The sequence below is a fragment of the Sinohyriopsis cumingii genome, chromosome 17 (assembly GCF_028554795.1).
Source record: "Sinohyriopsis cumingii isolate HCF-2022 chromosome 17, ASM2855479v2, whole genome shotgun sequence".
In the NCBI taxonomy this organism is placed as follows: Eukaryota; Metazoa; Mollusca; class Bivalvia; order Unionida; family Unionidae; genus Sinohyriopsis; species Sinohyriopsis cumingii.
The window spans coordinates 73292799-73315441 of NC_142977.1; the positions used below are offsets into that span (position 1 = coordinate 73292799).

Here is a 22643-nt window from a genome sequence, read left to right on the forward strand (position 1 = left end):
CAAACGAAGAGGGTCTGGTACAATATCGCGCTGACAGGGCACACCAAGATCCAAGTTTACCAGGCCTGCGTTCACAGCCCCATTCTATATGGAAGTGAGACCTGGAGCACATACATGAGGCAAGAGCGCCGGCCCAACTCATTCTATATACAGTGCATAAAACACATCCTGAAAATCAGCTGGCATGACCGCTCCCAACACAGCGAGATCGTGCAGATTGCAAGTATCCTCAGCATTCCCTCCCTTCGATGACTGAGACACGCATGGAGGATGCGAGGCTGCCAAAGAACGTCCTATATGAACAGCTGGCTACTGACACCAGCAGAGTCGGCCGCCCTTTACTCCGTTTCAAGGATGTCTGGAAGAGGGACATGAAGGCATGCGACATTTCAACCGACGGCTAGAAAGTGCAGGCCGATGACTGAGGCACCTGGAGACTGACGGTCCACAAGGGCATATCAGTCGCTGATGTGAGGAGAGGCCAGCTGTCAGCGGTAAAACGTGAGAGAAAGAAGAATGCGACAGCAATCACAGCAACGCAGACTATCAAGTCCACTTGTACCAACTGCAGTAGGGACTGTCACTCGCGTATAGGCCTGCACAGCCACAACAGACGATGTCATAACCCCAGAGACAGACGACACTCCAAGGGCACTACTCACATGGTCTCCCGAGACTGGGCTGCCAACGATTATGATGATATTTAATATATATTGTGTGCCTAATTTCTACCCGTGATTCTGGGTTGTGGATAGAGTTTTTGTATAATATCTTTTTAAATGATTTTGATTATTGGTTGTGAATGGCGCTATGTCTACCTGACATATTTTATGTTTTAAATAGCAAATAAGATATTTTACTAGACTTTGAGGTGGCTAGTTTAGCTGAATCCTTAGGATTTAATTCTCAAAACTATAAGTGACGCTAAAACTTTCTCTATGTAACTTACACAAATAAATTATTTGTTTGATATACTAACCGTGTTGGTTTCGCTTCTCTCTCTTGCAAAGTTTATAACTGCGTCCATGAGCAAGTCATGCAACATATTACAATGTTTTTGCAAATCAGTTATTACAATATCGGATGCTGCTTGAATTTACACATTATTTTTAAGAACGTCAAGAAGTAAAATAAAGTCTATGGAATACAACACCATGGACATGTCACAATAACAACAATAACAGTATGTACCTATATATTTATACTATATCCAGGCCAGAATTCGTTTACGTAATAGTTGTTATATCTGAACATACGTGTTTACGTAATAGTTGTTATATCTAAACATACGTGTTGACCAAAATCAGGTGTGGACTCTTCCAATTATGTAATCGGGACCTATCTCGTAATATTATTCAACAGGTTTATGGAATGGCAGGCTTGCTGATCAACCTAAAAGAGAGTGGTTTAGGTGACGAGGATTCGTCGGATGAGATCTTCGAACCCGACGTCAACCATTATAGGACATCTGTCATGCGTAGAGATGCCCAGGAAATGGAGCAAGAGGTAACATATCTAAGATGTTATTCAAACTGTCAGGAATACTTATATCTTACTGCAAAAATAAGTAATTGTCCAAATTTGTATTTTCCGACCTCCGCGGTCGGTCCAATAGAGTGAGCCGTGCATCAAAACCAAAATATCGCAACTGAACCTTGTCATGCAATTTCGATCCTCTACCGATGGCCTTGAAGGTTGAACTGTGAGGCTAATTTCAGGCTCATAAATATATGAGATGAGCGGGGGGGGGGGGGGTACGTCTGGTTTAGTACATGTCATGCCGTTGTTGTTTTTGATATTACTCTTTGTATGATGATACACAAATAACTAAAGTTCAAATGTATTATTATTGTTATTATTATTATTATTATTTCAGCTGCCCACATTAAGAGTGGAAGAAATCAGTGGAACTTCCAAGACGATGCTGAAAAGATTTAACCTCTTACAGAGACCTACCGCGTAAGCAAATAATAATAATAATAATAATAATAATAATAATATGTTGTACTTGAGTGCTGACATGACATGCAAATACAGTGAAAACTGTCGTAATGGTAACGTCAATTGAAATGCAGTTGCATTTGATGGACAATTCTTATATGCCCAGGTATTTCCCTGAAATACTTAACTACCATCATAAAGCAGATGTCCATAAGAAACGATATTTTGTTTAACTATCTGTTTAATGTTTGCGCTGTTGTCGCTGCATGCAAGCCGCAGATACTAATGTTGTATGTGAAAGACTGCTTGCAATTGTATTTCTTGTTTTCTAGTGTTTACCTTCAGCAAAATGGTTATATCTTGGACAAGCTATTTTGTGCTATTAGTTTAGGAATACATATCCTATATAACAATTAGTACAAATATCGTGTATTCAATGCAGGTCGAAACATTAAAGAATGTCTTAATTTCAGGTCAAGAAATACTGACGAGGAACCGATGCCGATTAACGGTCTGTAAACTTCTAAGAAAATAATTATAACAACTTCTAATACATTTGCTACGCATCACTATTGTAGTTGAAAGAAACGACGTATCAACTGACTGACAGATAGAAAACGACGCGAAGTATTTGGACGATGGATGGACGGTTGATTACACAGATATGTGTGTTGTGAAATATCGAGCTCAGTCCGTATTTGTTGGCAAATTGTGTAATTATGTATAAATGGATTTTCATTAATCTGAAAAGGACCATTATATAACGGTTTGGCTACGATATAAATCTCCAAGCAGAGTTTGGGTTTTTTGGCAGAAGAAACGGAGGTGTGCCATGAAAAAGTAAGAAATTTATAAGAGTTCTCAAATTATATGCGCCACAATGCATCTCTTTACTCCTCTCCCCAACCCTCTTCCTGTCACGATTCATATTTCTGTTTGTCACTTTCTCTGCACACACACACACACACACACACACACACACACACACACATATATATATATATATATATATATATATATTGTAAAGAAAAGATGTATTTACATACAGAGCGTGCATAAAGATGATGCGAAAGCGCTCGAACAAAAAAGCATGGACAATTTTCTGATTTTCTGTTACACTAATTTTTATATATTTTTGGACACATAGATCAATTAATTTCTTTATATATATATATATATATATATATATATATATATATATATATATATATATATATATATATATATATATATATATATATATACGTGTGTTTATGTATGTTGGTGCTTGACATTGATCGAGTTTAGATTGTAGCGTCATATAAATGTTTAAAAGATCCTGATGGTAGCAAATAAATATATTGATTGATAAGTTACCCCGTGATAGCGACCCGCTTCTAATGCACGCAGATGGAGAAAGAAGTAACTATACTTATAAATAATTCAAGTGAAATCTTGTTAAAATGGAAAATAAAACATAAAGACCATTTCCAACAGGATTAGTATTATTTATGTCTCGGAAAGAAAATGGATATTTATATTTAGATATATCATCTAGGGTAACAAATCTGCGTATACCTACATGTAGATTATCTTTTGGAAATATATCCTGTAAGTGCAACATCTGTCCCGTTTACAAAAATTAGAAGATACAAAATTTAATTTGAGTTTTGTTGATGACTAATGCTCGGGTCGCTTACTGGGTCTATTGTCAACAGGAATATAATCAGAGTACATGATTAGACGCTAATTTAATTTTACAAACATATTATAGACTTATGCAGATCATAACAAATGGATATGAAGACTTTAAAATTTGTTAATTCAATGTCTACCTAGCATTTCTCTATATCGCAAAATGATTTTATATTTAAACACGTTATTTATCAACTTGCTAGTGCTGACGACTAAACTTAATATCGTTGTCAAAAACTCAAAATAATTTTATTTCTTTAAATATTTTTACTGGACTAAATCTATGTGCTGCATACTATTTCTGTACATCTACATATTCATCCAAATTAACGTATTATTATAGAGCTTTCGAGAACAGGAGAAATCAGCAAAAGAACGAAAAGAGGAACGCGCTTCAGTTTGGACAACCATAAAAATTATGAAAATTATGGCAATGCCTCCGCTCTGGTCGATACTATTAACAAGCTTGCTATTCGTATAGACACTCTTGACCATCAACTAAAAAAAGGACATTTTCGGTTGTGTGATCATTTATGCTGCCATGAACATTTGAAAGGTGGGAGTGGTTCTGTAAGCTGCATCAACATCCATGAGTTAGCTGGTGACTGTGAACCCAGTGAAATTCAACCCGCAAATCAAGGAACGAGTGAAAAATTCAAGAGAGCTGTGGATATGAAACCACGAAAAACCAAACCCGATGCCAAAATTGTGGAATCTTATGAATTGTTACCAACTGAAGAACCCCATAGCTTAGACGAACAGAAAACGCATGCATCAAACAATGAAAAATTGGCAAGAAAACCCCAAAACTTTGATGAAAACCAACCAGCCAAAAATATGAATTTGGTTGATGTTCCGAAGCAGCTGGATATTAGAGAGGTTCTAAATAGAAAGGATAGTTCTACAGAAGGAAATTCATCTCCTCAATTTATTCGCATTGATTCATTGGGTTTGAAGAGTGTAAATACTGATCCACAAGAGGACAATAGACAGAAGAGAATTAAGGAAGATGTTAAAAATAAAATATCTGCCCAAATTAATATTAAGGAGCATAGCAGTACAAATCACAGTCGAGAAGCTAATCTAAAGAAAACCGAGCATTTCCAGTCCAAAGGAAACACGACCTGTTCAAACAAACAGAAGAAAGGATTGACACATTCTTCGAACATCGTGAAGACCGATGACAAACCCATCACAGACGGCAACTTAGTGAAGACCGAGCGCTCAGAGGAAATGAATAGGTTAAAATATATTCTTTCCACTTGTTAGTTCCTTCATTTATCCTGTTGTTCTGATTTATTCACCTATATATGTATTGATAGCTCGAATTAGCAAGAACGCTGTTTGAAGTAACAAGCGAGTTTTAAAATTCATGCTTTAAAAGGATAATGTAATATACAAATAAAATGCCAAACGGACGACACTATTAATCTTTCAGGCATTTAGGGATAAAGGTGTTTATGAATCTGAGGAGCGACGCGTGACTGGAACTGGGCAAGAAGCAGAGATGACATTAAATATGAAACATATTGTAATTTGCACGATTGCAGGCGATACTATGACCACTGTTGTGCATTTGCTTTGAACTTAACCAATGTCGTTTGTTTTAGATACCGACCAGATATGTTCTTTACACCGTGGTCGGTTTTCTGACAAGGAAACTTCAATAATGTTTTGCAAACACAAATTGTCGCAATTACTTACTAAACTAACCTCAAAGAACTTACCTATTTATCTTTCCTTCTGAATGCTGAATACAGGCATATATATATACATGCGCCACTGATTAAGTCTGTATCTGTACGATGCAATGTTGGCCATTTTTAAAGACAACACCAAGGGATGGTTGTGCACAATATAAAACTAATCTCAAAGGGGTGTCCGCCGCCAACGTTCTCTGTAAATGTTTCGAGAGATGATACCATGAAAAGTATTCTCATTATGAATATTTGCAGAATTAAACATCTGTTTACGCATGTCTAAAACTTAAGCCAGCCTATCCTGATTAGTGACAATGTTAAACGGCCAGATCGCATCAATTACATACTAAACTGCAATTTTGTCCTTGGTAGACAAAATTTTAAAGAATAAATAAACGCTCACGAACTTCATCAATAATAATATGTATTCTGCGATTACTTTCAGCCATTCGGAGATGTCTTTAAATAAATATGTTTCTTTGCTTTTAAAATGATATGTGATTCGTAAATTAACCTATGTAGTACTTTGAGATAGCGACCATATATGGTCTTTAAGCCTTGATCTATTTTCTTACCAGGAGGCATCAATAACGTTCTATAAACAATTATTTTCGTACATACTTACACAAATAAGCTTTAAAAACTTTTCTATTTACATTTCTTCCTGAATATTGAATAAATGCCTTCATAAATGCTCCGTTGTATATATTTGTATCTTTATAATAAAGAGTTGACACTTTTAAAGGCATCACCAAGAGATGGATGTGCACAATATTTCACTAATCGCAAAAGTGTAACCGAGGCCAACATTCAGTCGCTAAAGGTCCCACATTATGAACCTCTACATAACTAAATATCTATTTACGTATATATACACCTTAAGACAGCATACACTCAATAGTGACAGCGAGGATTGGTCCGATCGCATCAGTTAGACGCCAAACTTTTAATAATTATGGCATTCAGCCATCACTCGTTTTTGTGTTTTCATTCACGAAGCTTTAGAAGGTTTCGCTTAGGTCTGTTATAAAGTACTTTGTGCAATATGTTTGTGTGTCAAACCGTGTGGACACTTTTATTGACATATTTTGTCATGCTTTCTGATTTAATTATACAAGCACACAAGCACAATGATATACATACATATATACATACATACATACATACAGATAGACCGACAGACAGACACACACACACATACATGCATGCATGCATACATACATACATACATACATATATACATACATACATACATCATTTAGTATGAGTAAACGTCTTAAAATATGGTCTTCCCTTATTACAGGAATAAAATCGGAGGTGGTATCATATCTGGACCGGCTGTCTCTGGCGCTTCAAAGACCCTGACACAAGCAAGTAAGTCTCATTTGGATCGCTTGCTAGAATTACACTAAAGGAAATGCTAACGAAAAATAACAAAAAACTCATGTATGAAGACAAATTGAAAATAGAAACAGGTAATAAATAATTTATTTGACTCACCATGAACTATCAGTCTGTCTCTGATCTAACTTTGCAAGGCGATAAGCTAATGCTCATCGTAAAGTTTACTTTTGGCTTTTCTTGAATCAACATGGTTAAATATGTCTGAGTATGAAAATTACTTTGATTATCTGTGCGATTTACAAGATCATCTAATTTTTAATTATATTTGTCTGCTAGCAGCCGAGTATAAACCTGGTGTTTACCTGTTTTCAGACCGTTCGTCATATAATTATTTCTTTTCTTCTATTATGGAAATATTGCTTGGACATTATCCTGTCATTAAATCATGCTGGAGTCCAGATTATCTCTCTACTTTGATTTGTAGATTCAAGCTGTTTTTCCATGACAAGGAACGTATTTAGTTTGAGAGAAAGAGAAAATGTGTGTATGTGTTATGATAATATGGTTTTCAGCTAAGTAATAGAATATAGAGACAATCATGGATTGTTGCGAATTTCAACAAATAATTTATTTCTCTAGAATGCGAAATGAACTTTGTAAAGGAACTTACAGTATATGTATGCAGAGCGAGAGACAGAGGGAAGAGAGAGAGAGAGAACAGGGGGAGAAAAAGTTATGATTATATGGTTTTAAACTATGTAATTAAACAAAGAGACAATCATGAAGTTTTTTGAAACTCAACAAATAATATATTTCCTGGAATGCAAAGAGAAAATTTTAAAGGAACTTAAACTATCGCTAATTTAATCCCCAAACGTCCGACAAATTCTATCACAATTTAAATTCACATTAATCCCAAAAGAGTGATTTAGTCGGAAGTTATTAATAAGTTTTTCGTAATTTCAAAGACTATGTTAAATACATAAATGATCTGATACATATAATTCATAACTTAAAACATAGAACATACGAAATAGTATTAGATAGACTAAGCGTAATATTAAGATATTGAAATAATTTTAATATTAACAACCTTGATATCAAAATCTAAGACAATTCAAGGACAAGGTTTAGGGTCAAGTTAATGGAATTTTCAATCAAGTAGCAAATATAACTCGTTTGTAGAAACTTCCAAGGTCAAAATCAAAATATACATATATCAGCATTCAGTATGGCAAATAGCACGTGCTTGGAGTCTCAGTTCATACGTACCGTATGCTCTTTGCGCCAGCGGAGGTTGCAGTTCGTGACGAATTGACTTTTTATGTACGATGTATAATTTGAACACCAGGACTATTGTCGTTGCGGAAGCATGCAGAGAATTAAAGCATTGCTAACCATAATTTGTATTTGTTTTAGATGCGTCATCTATAGTACCGACTCATTTACCAAAAGAATATTGGGACTCAGTTGGCCAGGAAACCTATGACAAAGGTATATATATATATATATATATATATATATATATATATATATATATATATATATATATATATATATATATATATATATATATATATATATATATATATATATATATATATATATATATATATATATATATATATATATATATATATATATATATATATATATATATATATATATATATATATATATATGTGTGTGTGTGTGCGTGTGTGTGTGTGTGTGTGTGTGTAGTTCGTTGGATACATTAGAACACGAATTGCATCTATATAATTCTCATTGTTTAAATATGAAATAAAATGTACATTTATCTTCGTAGTATGTGTATGAAATTTCGGTGGATTATATTGTCTTTCATTAGCCGTTTCTAAAGACCACTGGCACTATCAATATTTTAAACAACTTATGATATCATGTGTGAATGAATAGACCTTTGTATATATGATAAGTAACGCCACTAGACATTTCACCACTGCTATAGTTATATCCCGTATCTTTAGAAGTCACTTAGGCTAGGTTGTCTGATGCACAGTCTAGTATGATTATGCATCGTGCTTTCATTGAGCAAAAGTCCTTGTGTCACTGCAATTTAAATCTGTTCCAGCAAGTAATAGTCGTGTGGTACATTATATACATGTGTATATAAGGAAAAGGGTTTGAACGAGAGACGTTTCCGTTTAGAAACAATGTTCTACAGGACAAGATGATTAAACATAAATTGCAGTGAAGTAGAGCTCTGATGACACTGGTTTACAGCGAACATGCTTCCGAATTAAATGTAGTAAAACCTGACTAATTCTGGATCGCTGAGAACGAAAATGATGCTTACAATTGTTGATGGACTCTAGTGTGAATCAGTATATACGAATATACGACCATTGACAATGAAAAAGATGAGAATAAGTCAGTTATAAAAGGAAGGAATCTCCATTTAAACCAGAAATGACTAAATTACATATTTGATTGGATCAATGAATAAATATATCACTGGGTTTGGACAGTACTTGCTTTTTAATCAAAACAATGATGCAATCGGAAGTTGGTATTGCGTCATATATGATTTGAATTGCATTATGTTATTCATAGAAGTCTTGGATGATGCAATCATAACTAAGCTTACATCACTCTGCTGAACGAATTTCCCTATATCAGCTCTAGAAATCATACAGTGCCGTACCCTCTTATTTGTCAGTGTCTGATTTTGCAAAGGGAAACATTTCTGTTTAACTAAAGTGAGCAGAGATGCCTCGTACTTGTAAGAGCAATGCAGATAACTTCTGCTATGTTTGCGGTGAAGTGACTTTTGCATCACAAAAGCGCAGGATAACCACTGTGGTTAAGAAAGCCTATACCTTTATGTTGGCTGAAACATTGGAGATCAGGGCAAGAGGTGGGCCCCACGCATATGTTGAAACGTTTGTGCAACAAATCTTCGCCATTGGTTGAACAGGAAAAGGAAATATATGCCTTTTGCAGTGCCGAAGATTTAGAGTCGGCCAACAGATCATATCAGCAATCTTTTTTTCCGAATGGTGCTTCCATTTGGAAAAGGTGTATTAAAAAAGAAAATGTGGACTGTGCATTATCCAAACATTCCATCAGCTATATGCCCAGTACCCAACAGAGAAGCAATGTCGGTTCCTGATGCACCAGGATCATTCTCACTTTAGTCAGACGAAGATAAAGAGGATGAAACTTCTAGTTCTGAATCATCAAATGTCAGATGACCCATATTTTCTCCCATCCTCCTCCTCTGAACCATGCCTTATAACACAAAGTGAACTAAATCATTTTGTCAGGGATTTGGAACTATCCAAGAGTAGGAAGGCAGAGCTGATGGGCTCCAGACTACAACAATTGGATCTCCTGGCAGGTGACATTAGGGTTTCCATGTTCCGTGATCTTGTCCCATCCTTCTTTTTGGAATGTGATCTTATAGCCTGAAACAACATCAATGGTTTGATGGCAGCCCTCAACATCGTTAATGTTCCAGATGATTAGTGACTGTTAATTGATTCATCGATGACGAGTCTTAAGCTTGTTTTGCTGCATAATGGCAATGTTTTGCCATCAATTCCTGTTAGTCATGCAGTCCATATAAATGAAACCTATGAAAACATGAAATAAAGTTTGTGGTGCATAAACTATGACCAACATAACTGGCAGGTTTGTGGCGATTTGAAGGTTTGTGCTCTGTTGCTTGGTCTGCGGACTGGATACACAAAGTACTACTAATTTTCCTGCGCATGGGATATTCGTGCGAGAGATTACCACTACAACAATAGAGAGTGGCCACTCCGACAGTCATTGGAGCCTGGTAGGAAAAGTATTCAACATCCAGCACCTGTTGAATCAGGGAAGATTTTGTTACCACCCTTCCACACGAGGTTGGGTCGGATAAAGAACTTTGTCAAGGCCATGGACACAACACAAGCAGCTTAAAAGTACCTCTGTGGAAACTTTCCTAGGTTAAGTGAAATTAAGATAAAGGAAGGTGTCTTCGTTGGTCCTCAGATTCGTGAACTTCTTCGAGATGATGCATTTGACCGTGTACTGCGTGGTAGGGAAAAATAGAAACAAGGCTGACAACTACATTGAGTTTGTGGAAAATTTCCTCAAAGCATACAAAACCTTGGCTGCAAAATGTCACTAAAGATACATTTTTGTACTCTCGTCTAGATTTGTCCCACCGAACTGCGGAGCAGTGAGCTACAAGCACTGCGAGCGATTTCACCATGGCATTGCAACAATTGAGAAACTCTATTTGAGCAAATGGAGTCCATGAATGCTTGCTGGACATTGACAAAATATGCTCCATTGGATGAAGCCAGAGACAAGCCATGAAGCACAGAGCAGACGCTGACCAAGGACTAAATATTGTACTTATATATATACATAAGAGGATTTTTAGGACACACGGTACTAATTATACGAAAGAACTGTGAACCAGTCTAGAAATGGGTGAAGAAATAATAGAGTATTTACAGGTTTGGTGGTCCATAATTGGTTAATAATGAAAATTAAAATTTTAGGAAAAATATCTTTTGAGAGCTTATCCTATATGTAGTGTAAAAAAAATATTGACAAATTTCTACTGATGCAATTTTAGCATTTTTACAGGTTGACTCAGGAGTACTCAATACTGAAAGTAGCACCTGATTCATTTGGTGCAGAATCAATGACACGTGTTTCATGCACATGTATGTAAACAAACTGCAGCGGGTCATATGGTGTTCTCCCCACATAAGCTTGCACCAAGGTTAGATGTGCATGAAGAATTATAGGTGTCATTATCAGCACCCATAAATGTTAAGTTATTGAATTTTGAATATGATAGTGTTTCCATATGTTTACCATTGGAGTTGAATTAGTACCGTGAGTCCTATACCTTTTGTTTCATAATGAATTGTATTTACATAACCCTTTTGCTGTTGTTGCTGTTGGGTTTAACGCCATTTTTCAGCACACGATAGACTATACATGGCGGCCAGTATTAATGGTGGAGGACGAACCCGGGAAAACCCCGGAAAGAACCACCGACCCACTAGAAGCTACTGGCAAGCTTTTTCACATATCCACATTGGCTGAATCCGAGACTCGAACCCAGAGGTGAGATGGCAGTGATCCGTAACGGACAGCGCTTTCACTCGGCCACTCGGGGCCCCCATAACCCTTTTGCTGTTAAAGTGTTACATAACTAGGACACGTGAAATATCACCATGTAAAGCAGCCACAAACACATGAAAAAACCTTGGGTTACAATTTATGAATAAACCTGTACTATCTACACACACCGCTCCGGTGGCCTAATGGTTAGAGCGCCCGCCTTGGATGCAGGAGGTCGTGGGCTCGATCCCCGGCCGAGTCATACACAGACTTATAAAAATAGTACTAACAGCTGCCTCGTTTAGCACTCAACATTAAGAGTGTTAGGACTGGTTGGTCTTGTGTCAGGATAATGTGACTGGGTGGGACATCATGATACGTGTCTGCTGCATGATGATCCAGTGCTAGACATCACTATAAACTGCCACACTGCAGACATCGTAGCGATATGACTGAAACATTGTTAAAACTATGTTAAACATCCAAATCACACATACACACTATTATCTACACAATATACATAGACGTAAAATGTAAAAAATTAAATATCCTGGGAACATTAACCAATCATTTGCTTTAATTGTAATATTTAAATTCAGCACATTGAAAGCCATAATAAATAGCACAACTATCTCTGAAGCAGACGACTTCTATACAATTAGGGACCAGTGTAATGTTAGATTCACCGTTTGAGTGTATACTCTAATTACGAAATACACGGATGACTGCCTTAAGGCGTCAAATCTAATATGTTCCCTTCAAGCATAACTTGATATTTGTGTATGAAACAATGTTGATTAATTGCTGCTAACTGTATTGCATGAAGTAATTCACAGATCAATATACTTTTCTTTCCTTTTGTAAATGTACACTGTTTGTTCATATGGATGTTTTGTATAATGAAAAATTAAATTCAATCTTTTTAATGCAAACATTCAAACAGAGAAATACATACATACACGTAAGAGCACCAACTCTGCTACAACTGGTCACGAGCGTGGTGTTGTGTCATCTGCCAATTTAAAATAAATAAAACTTTAATTTTGAACTATATGAACAAAATAGTTTCATCTTTCAAACTCCTCTTATGGACATTTTGTTAACAATTGACTTCTTTGGTTTGGTTATGTAACTATACATAGACGACACGGCTTTCTAATCAAAAGTTGAATGGTTGGCCGAAACATTAAGAACGTACCTAACATTTATTTGCCGCATTCATGTATAAAATCTTCCTGCCTGTTCCGTCAAACTCAGCAATATATATATATATATATATATATATATATATATATATATATATATATATATATATATATATATATATATATATATATATATATATAAAGGTGAGAAGGATAGAGAGAATAAGATTGGCATATTATTTGTGTTTCCTCAATTGACCTGAAATTGCTTCTAATAGTAAAGTATTGAATGGAAAAATTATAAGTTTATTTGTGACAAGTGCAAGGGACTCCATGTTAAGTACACACACAAACACACACACACACACACACACACACATCTCTCTCTCTCTCTCTCTCTCTCTCTCTCTCTCTCTATATATATATATATATATATATATATATATATATATATATATATATATATATATGCTGTTTTGCTAACTTACTTTTCTTATCTCAGTCTAGTCATCTCAGACCAGTCGTCTCGGTCAAGTGTCCACGCGCTTAGAACTACTTTTTAAAAAAGAAACCCTTGTTTTCTGCTGTGCCTGACGTAGTTGTACTAAGATCATACAACAACAACGGCAACAAATCTATAACAAAAACATAGTAACTTAAGGTAAATCCATCTTTGAGAACACACCATAAAAAACATTTCGAGAGGGACAAAGACACAAACGCATACGATATGGAATTGTTTGATATTATGCTAGTTCGTGCCAAACAGCATGGTCAGTTTTATCTATATGCAAGCCTGGATCAGTACGTTTTTCACGTCAGCGTCATTAAATGTAGCTAAAGCTACCTGACTAGTTGTAAATACTTTGTGTGAAACAAGTTATATACTGTTAGCTACATTTAATGACGCTGACCCGAAAAATGACTGTGCTACAGATAGGATAAAATTCTCAATGCTGTGTGAAATGAACTATAACAGAAAACACTGATCCATGCAATATAGACTATAGACCTATACACTTCATAGCCTCCCAAGTCTCTAAACAACTACGGAAAACTTAGCAACAGCCAGAAAAGTGTTATATAAAACATGCTATTTTATCATTTTGTTAGGCATCACCATTGTGCCCCGGCTGAATGAAAAATATACCTACACTATTTAATGACAAATAATGCACTTACCAGCCAGAAGGAATCCTTTATCCGTCAACACATCAATCCATAAGCAAATTTCACTGTAGCACTTGCCATATTTCTAGGACAAAAAAAATAAATGTTCAAAGAATCCCTGAACGTGAAAGTTTAGCACATGGTTATCCGCTAGATTCCGTTTTTGGAGGGTCTGTTATACACGGGGGTAATTTTGCAATCAATATTAGGGACAACACAAGTATGTCACACACAGTTTCACCTCCTCCAAAAGAAAAGAATAGTTATATACGATCTCCAATTACCCATGAATAATCTAAAGAAAGATGTTACTCTTCGTTACAGCTTGTACTAAGTATAACTACAGTAGAGCTGAGTAGCAAATATCGTTTTATTATTTACAAAATAATTTTTCAAAATTGGAACCGATGAAAATAAAACTGTTTCCTGTAATAAATATTAATTATTTATTGTCAATTTTATATAACATCCATATATTAAATGTGATAATACCTCACTATTATGCGACGTTTGATGTTGTTATTTTTCTTGGCTTACGCATATAAACTGTGTACTTCGGACGCAACGGTCACACCACAGCCCTCATTGACATATTTATATTCATGCGCCGCATGTAAACATTGGACATGAACACTAGTGAAGAATTCTTTTTAGTTTAAAGGAAAATATTGGGTGAGAAAAATATTCTACGTTGGGGTTTGGACGCAGACAAGGAAATCCCAATCGCGGGTTTATATTATATGTCTCCCTACTCGGGAAGCCTCGTGGGGAGACAAATAATATAAACCCTTGACTCGGATTTCCTTGTCTCGGTCCAAACTCCAACATATATATATATATATATATATATATATATATATATATATATATATATATATATATACGAACTTGATTTAGTATATAGGCCTATGTATGTATATGTATGCGTGCTTTTCATAAGTTTGTTTTTACCGTAAATATATATTTGAATTCTATGTACTTGCAGCTAAGGAAATCCTGAAGTCAAGGTCCATAGGATTTGACACAATAATATGCCTGGATACCTCAGCGTCAGTGGCTGAATACTGGGGGGATATCCTTGACTTCCTCAGGAACTTCATCAACGGTAGAATTTCTCCAATATAGCTGTTGTTTGATAAAATTTAAAATCGTTTTCTTAATACACGTTCCATATATGCTGAAAATGAATTAGTCAAGAGAAAGTTAAAGTTATAAGAGTGTGATATTGTTTAGTATTGTAATGTATGGGCTGCTGATGAAGTTGTATGCATATGCAATACTAAATATCATTATCTATGTAGTGGTTAAATAATCTTTTTCTTTGACCCAGTTAGCAAAATATCACATAAAAGAAACGAAAATATTAGTTAATTGTACATTGATCGACTGCCATTTTTTCTATATGAAACTTCGTATCCTTGCCACATTTCTTAATATGCAAGCCTTTTTGGCAACGAATGTTTTTCTCTGAAATATATGTGATGTGGAAGCCATTGTTCAAATAATCATCCATTAAAAGTCAGTTTTACTTAGTGGAAGACAACAATATATAATAGGTGCATAATGTCAATGTCCGTGTTTGATAGAATCACATAATGTGGGGAAAAGATCGTAAAAGACACAAGTCAAGACTTGTAACATAATAGTCGATAATTTATAATTCTTTGTTACATACTTCATACGGAAGACCTCAATTCATATATGTTTAAAGCTAGTTGTTAACCTCGAATGAAGTGAGAAATTGAGAAACTAATGTGGTAAACGTAATTACTGAGCCATTATTGTATTAAGCAAGTATTAAGCAAGGCCTCGCATATTTTAAAAATACTCATTAAAGTTGTTATATTGTGAAAAGGAAAACAGGGACTTACGTATTTTAAAAACTCATTGGAGATGGCATTTGATCTGTTTCTTCTAGCTACTAATGACGATAATGATGATGATGATAAGACGACGACGATGATATTATTATTATTGTTATTATTATTATTATCATTATCACAGAAATAGAAACGGTGCAACCGATGGAGAGAGGATTAATGGAACACATTGCTTTGGTGACATTTGGCCATGAGACATCTGTGCTTCAACACTTTACGACCAAATACCAGGAAGTGCTGACACATATACGTAAGTAGAATGAAAACAAGCCAAACATTCTCCTGTTTCTTATTTCTGTATAATACTAGTCCTTCTTTCCTTTCGTATTTGTTTCTTTATTTACTCGTTCTTTATGAAAATTAACGGGAAAATAATAAAAGCCCCACCGAAGGTTTCGCATAAATGTGATGTTTCATTGGAGAGAGGGCGCAAATAGATGGATTTTAAGATTACACTAAGAACTGTAGGGAATAAGATATTTTAAAGCTTAATTGTAAGCATACCTAAACCAGTTTTGCAAACGCTTATGTAATAAAGACGTAAACCCGTCTTTATATGATGTGTGTAATAAAGAAATAAATCCGTCTTGCAATGGTGCACGCAGTAAAGACGTAAATCTATATTTCTATGGTGTATGTAAAAAGTGCCCAATTAGAGGTACATATATACTCTCTAATTTCAGATACGATTTATCCAGAAGGTTCCACCCCCATGTACTGGGCAGTTAATTTGTGTCAGGCAATATTGCTAGGAAGTGGTGAGTAGCAGCAGGGGGGGGGGCGAATCCGACATTTTGTCCAATTGTTATTTTGCTTAATTAATACTTCTGCACTCAGCGGATCCGGTGTAGTCAGCGCCTGGTAAAAAAAAAAACGACGACGGTCCATCCTACACGACGGTGACGTCATTTAGTTTAATACACTTTTCTGCGCGTCGATCCCAGCGTCGTCAGCGTCCGGTAAACACAGCGACGACCGCGTCGATGTCATTTCCCCCCCTGCTGCTAAGAAGTTATTTACAATGAAAATTATTTACAACTAACCGAATATTTGGTCAAGTCCGATACGATATCGTGTCCGAGGATCATGTAAATTTATCGTTACAAATCCATGTGGGGTCGACTGAGCATGACTAAAAAAGTTTCGAAAACCATTAAAGTCCATGTCACCGCCGCACCATGTCTGCCAAATATTTCGTAGCGTGTGTGTATCAACGCCGTTGAATACAGCAAGAATATTACAGTTGTCTCTGATTACTTTTGGAATCTGAGTGTATCGTTGAGTGACATATATCACGTCGGTGTTTTTATGCCTGCCTCTGGAAAATATCCTAGCTGGGTTTTTTTGATTGTCTAACATAATATCATCGTACACGACTAGATTGTTAACGTCGCCATCAATATCATCAATACCTGGTGCATCATTGATATCTGTAATAAACTCAATAACATTTTTTTCAGCGATCGCTGATGCATTCTCGTTAAAATCTTTCAACACCTCGTAGCATCGTTGATCATCCACGCTAGGGGCGATTAAATACAACTTATCCCACTTCATCCATCTCATTATTAAATTAAGTAATAATTGCGTCTTGCCGGATCCAGATGGTCCGATGATAATCATCCGGATCGAGTTTGGTAACGCTGCAACATGCTTAACTGGTTCTCTTGTTTTAGTCGCCGAAAAATCAATTATATTCATATCTCTATACATAAATTATGGATCTATATTGTGTGAAGTGTAGAGTGCGTACTGGCACAAATGATATGACAACCGTTACAACGAGAAATAACAGATCGGCGCTTACTGGTAAGTGTGTACAATGCGGTACAAAGAAATTTAGATTTATTTCTGCTAGACCCGGGGATGCTTTAAAAAAAAGCGAGGAGGTGATATTGCAGCCAAGTTATCAAAACTCCCCGGAACACCGTGGGCAAAGTATCCAGGAGAAAAGCACCTCCCAGGATATAGCTACTGTGGCCCCGGAACACGATTAGATATCAGACTCGATGATCAAAATCAGCCCAAACCCGGTGAGTATCCAATAAACGCTATCGATAAGGCGTGTCATGCTCATGATGTTGCTTACTACAAAAGTAGCGATCTGCAACAGCGTCATATCGCGGATGTAAAATTAATTCACGCGTTAAATGCTATTCCTAATAAATCATTCAAAGAAAAATTGGCTTCATGGTTGGTAAAATCGGCTATGAAAGGTAAATTAATGATTGGAAGCGGAGCTTCACGCGCTGGTTATTGAAAACGCTAGCGTTTATAATAGCAACATGGAATCCATCTATTATTCTCCGAGAGGATACTGGAAGGGGAAGGCCGCAATTGGTAAACTCGCAAGCGCTGCAAAGGTAACAAAGGCCGTTGCGGCTAATTGGTTATCCAAACAGGCTATATGGCAAATCTATCTACCGCCACCTAAACAAATCAACTTCTCGCGCTTTGATGTTACCGTACCCAATGAAGTTCATCAGGCTGATATACTATTTCTGCCGCATGACAACGGTTACAAATACGCGCTAACCGTAGTTGATGTTGCGAGTCGATACAAACAAGCGGAGCCGTTAAAAACAAAGTCAGCAACTGAAGTAGCCGATGCGTTTGAGCGAATTTACCGAAGGGGTCCTCTGCGCTGGCCAAATCTATTACAAGTTGATCCTGGTAGTGAATTTCGCGGCGCTGTTTTATCAACGCTGAAACATCATAGCGTCGCGATACGACGAGGTCATACTGCGCTACATCGTGATCAGGCAATTGTTGAACGATTCAATCGGACTCTTGCTGAACGGTTATTTGGGTATCAATACGCGAAGGAATTCATTCAGGAAAAACGATCTCGTGAATGGGTTGAAAGATTACCAGGCGTAATTGCAGCGTTAAATATCGAGATTACCCGAGCAATCAACATGAAGCCCAGCGACGCGATTAAAAAAAAGTATATACCCGGAAGATCAAAAATAGATAGCGTTTCCAAGCCGATTCTCGGCAATGTCACTGTTAGATATTTATATGAACCAAGAGAACTTGAAGGCGGCAGAGCAAGAGCTACTGATCCTATTTGGAGTGTTACCACGCATAACATATCAACGATAACACGATCAACTGGTAGACCACCGATCTATAGACTGGATTCAACTGCCCCACAGCGGGGGTTTACACGCGAGCAACTACAAGTGATACCTGACGATACTCAATTACCCCCACGTGGCCTTAACTAGCGCCGTTGCGTCTATTGCACTCAAGACAAGTTAACCTCACATTACCACGGATATGACCGAGACTGTTATCGATCCTGTCCACGGTAAATTGGCGAGCGTCTTTATCCGAATAACGCCAGCGCATTACACAATTGCAACTCGCGCAGTGATTATTCTGTTGTTGTCGTAACGCAATTATTAATTCGGCATCAATATCAAAACGCCGCTGTTTTTTTTTTATCCGGTTGGCGGTAACTCGAGAGTTTTCTATCAATGACGCTTGCATCAATAATGTCATCGTTGTCGCCGGCTTCGTCGGTGGCTTCGTCAATAACAATTCTTCGAAGCTGATTCATTCTCCGTACTCTGGACACTGCAAGATAGACTAGATTTGACCATTCGATGCGATTATCAACTATCCAAACAATTGTATCCGTGATAGTCAATCCTTGCGAGGAATGTATTGTCGTTGCGTATCCTAGCGTCCACGGGGATTTATCAGCACGTAGCGCGTCCTCGACGACGCTGATATCAACGAGCACGATATCATTCAGCACAAGAATTTGTTTTTTTTGTCCCTGACGCTGTCGGGCCCGGGATTTCAACTTCAATGTTCTGCCGCCGTGTGTCCGCGGGTCTATAACATAACGGCACTGGGCGCGTTGGAAACTTTTCCTTATGCAACGCAAACAACTTCCGCTGAAGTGTGTCTCTGACTATCTTTCTACTCGCTACAATCAAATCGTTTGGTCTCCATGTTTCCCAGAATTCATTTAACGGCGTTTCCGGAATCACCTCGCGGATTATTTCACATTGAGCTCTATCCGGCTGTAATCTGATTAATTTTTTAACCTTGCGCAGTTGTTCATCAAGTGCTCGGTAATCAGTATCGGTTTCTTCATAATAGTCCACAAAACCCTTTAACCAATCATGTGGACCCTCGCCGACAAATGGTGGTGGTTGGCCATGGTCGCCACACATGATTACCGCTGTATTCGCGCGCAGCAACCACTCAAGAAACATTTGTAAAGTATCTAACGAAACAGTACATATCTCATCCCAGATGATAACCTCAGGAATAAATTTTTCCCCCATTCGATCAGGAGTCCACTCACCGCCGCTGTATCGAAAAAAGCTGTGATAAGTAACGGCGTCAACATTTCGTTGTTTTATCTCTCGCGCTAGTCTATGAGTCGGTGTAAGCACGATTATACTTGCCCGCGTTCGAAATAATTCAATTGTCCGAGTCGTCTTTCCTGACCCGCCACAGCCGCTTAAATAAACTGTTTTGTATCTACAAATTGGATCAGAACACGGTGGTGCATTAGACCATTCTGACAATTTATCACTGCGTAAGTAATTATTTTCAACGGTGACATCTGCTGACGGGGAATAATCGCGTCGTATTTCATTTTTAATTCTCCATATACCCCAACTCTCGTCCGGACTAGTAAACTCGGCTAAGTTTCCCTTGTACTTTACGTCTATATAAAATGAATCAACGGCTACTCTAACCGCGGTGTCGGGAAATCTATTTATCATCGAGAATAAATTGATAGCGGCGTAACCCAGCATAGACGCCCTCAAATGCGGATACGCGGGGCTGTCTCCATCGCTGTAGGTAACAACTGTACCCAACTTTGTTCCATTGGACAAGAAAGCTGTTTTGCAGTTCACGTATCTATTTTTTGCCACTGCGTCCTTGATTACGAAATCATATTCTGCGTCATCTATAATCAGCCGTGAGCAATATCGTTTGTAGTCGCAGTTTTTTCCACCTTGTGTGAACTTACCGATTATTCTTCTACCGAGATCTTTTGCCTCGCAGTTTCGTTGGTTGAATATCTTTTTGGACCATTCGATGATATATTCCTCCTCGGCATCAATGTGTTTTCTGGACTCGTCAATTATGCTATCTAGACGCTCTGGTTCTGGTAACCAGACTTCAGTCTGCGCCCGATATGATATAATCGCGTCACTGACAATCAACGATACAAGTATGCTACAATCAATCATACACCGTAGCAGCGCTATTGGCAGCCACTTCTTTTCAGCCATGTGTCTACCGATCCAAATATAACAACAGCGATGAAGTCCTGCCGCGAATTCAAATGATACTATGCGAGCGAATCCGGTTAAATCAAAATCAGGCAGTGGTCCATTAATAGCAACACGAGTCATTTCATGTCTGGGGTGTCCAAATCGTTTGAAGTACACAGCGGCGGATCCATACCCGAGAAAACTCGCTGGATAACAGGCAACCATATCAACCGAGATCATAGCGTCGCGGTTGTATTCAGTGTTCCATAGTCCACCGTGATAGTATTCCAAACAACTGGATTGTACATCCGGTAGAAACTCCTTGCGCGTTGGTCTCCACGCATTTTTCCTTGCTGCAACATGAGCCGCAACCGATGGAATCGTAAAACAATTTGTTAGCAGTTGTTCATCATGCTCTTCAAATTCCATGGCGGTTTTTTTCATCTTGTTGTGAAACGCTTCAGTGCGATATAATTCACCGTTTGGTCTTACAAACTGATCAAAGGTATCCATGTCGTTTTCAGCGCTGCGAAGTAACCACGCTGATACAGGGTCGTTTTTACACAAGCAGGCAATAGCATCAAATAGTTTCCTCTCCGCGAGAAAACCATCCTCTCCCAGGAATTCCCCCGGGATATACTTTACTGTTCTATCCCGTGGAAATATTGTGACCGCGGACGTCCACGCGTGTTCGTTATGATCAATAATTTTGATTGGGGCTCCATTTGATTTATACTTTGATTCATATAATACTTCACCGGTTATCGTTGTAACGGTTATTGGAAATCTCAGCGACGTTTCTAATCTCGCTATGTCGCTGATGGTTGCTCCTCGCTCGCGCACTGTCTCCTCCCATTGGTTTATTTTGCTACGTCGTAAATCGGTCAGTTTATTTCCTCGACACGCATTTGTAAAATGCTCTATTACTCGTTCTGCTACACAATTTATCCCCGTTGACTGTTTCATCGGCGCTAGTTTTCCGATATCAGGTTTCTTATTTAACGGGTATATTCCATAGACAACTGCTGTTTCAGGATACGCTCGTTCATAGTATGGTCTGTCAACTCCGGTTAACAGCCCTGGCTTGGAGTCGCGGCTAACAATAACTGATTTCTTGTCGCTGAGAACCGGTTCAAATTTATCACGTATGATCCAATTACCTGATTCCACCCGGACAATGAATTTTACTCTGAAGAAATACTTTTTACCGTCAAGGTGTGATATTATCGTTGCTGCGCGGTTGTCGTTCATGGTAGCATCAACAACACCATCAATTCGAAATGTTGACCAACTATGAGATGCACCATCACGCTTGAATTCATTGATACAGTCGCGTATTTTATTCAACAGGGTTCTATCGTTTATTAACGCTTTTGGTGCGTCCTTGAGGACTCTATCGAGATTGAACTTAATATTTTTCCAGGGTTTAATTGCTGCTAATCTCTC

The 22643-nt window shown here is 37.5% G+C and overlaps 1 protein-coding gene across 1 annotated transcript in view; it reads left to right on the forward strand.

Annotated features, from left to right (window-relative positions):
- Positions 1 to 22643, forward strand: part of LOC149779234 (uncharacterized) — a 56272-nt gene that overhangs the window by 7425 nt on the left and 26204 nt on the right. The window contains exons 2-10 of the mRNA XM_089939817.1: positions 1363 to 1506; positions 1877 to 1959; positions 2415 to 2452; positions 3959 to 4856; positions 6619 to 6689; positions 8079 to 8153; positions 15054 to 15173; positions 16073 to 16198; positions 16632 to 16706. Of these exons, the coding sequence (XP_089795943.1) occupies positions 1372 to 1506; positions 1877 to 1959; positions 2415 to 2452; positions 3959 to 4856; positions 6619 to 6689; positions 8079 to 8153; positions 15054 to 15173; positions 16073 to 16198; positions 16632 to 16706 (1621 nt within the window). The 5' untranslated portion in view covers positions 1363 to 1371. The remainder of the gene's footprint in view (positions 1 to 1362; positions 1507 to 1876; positions 1960 to 2414; positions 2453 to 3958; positions 4857 to 6618; positions 6690 to 8078; positions 8154 to 15053; positions 15174 to 16072; positions 16199 to 16631; positions 16707 to 22643) is intronic.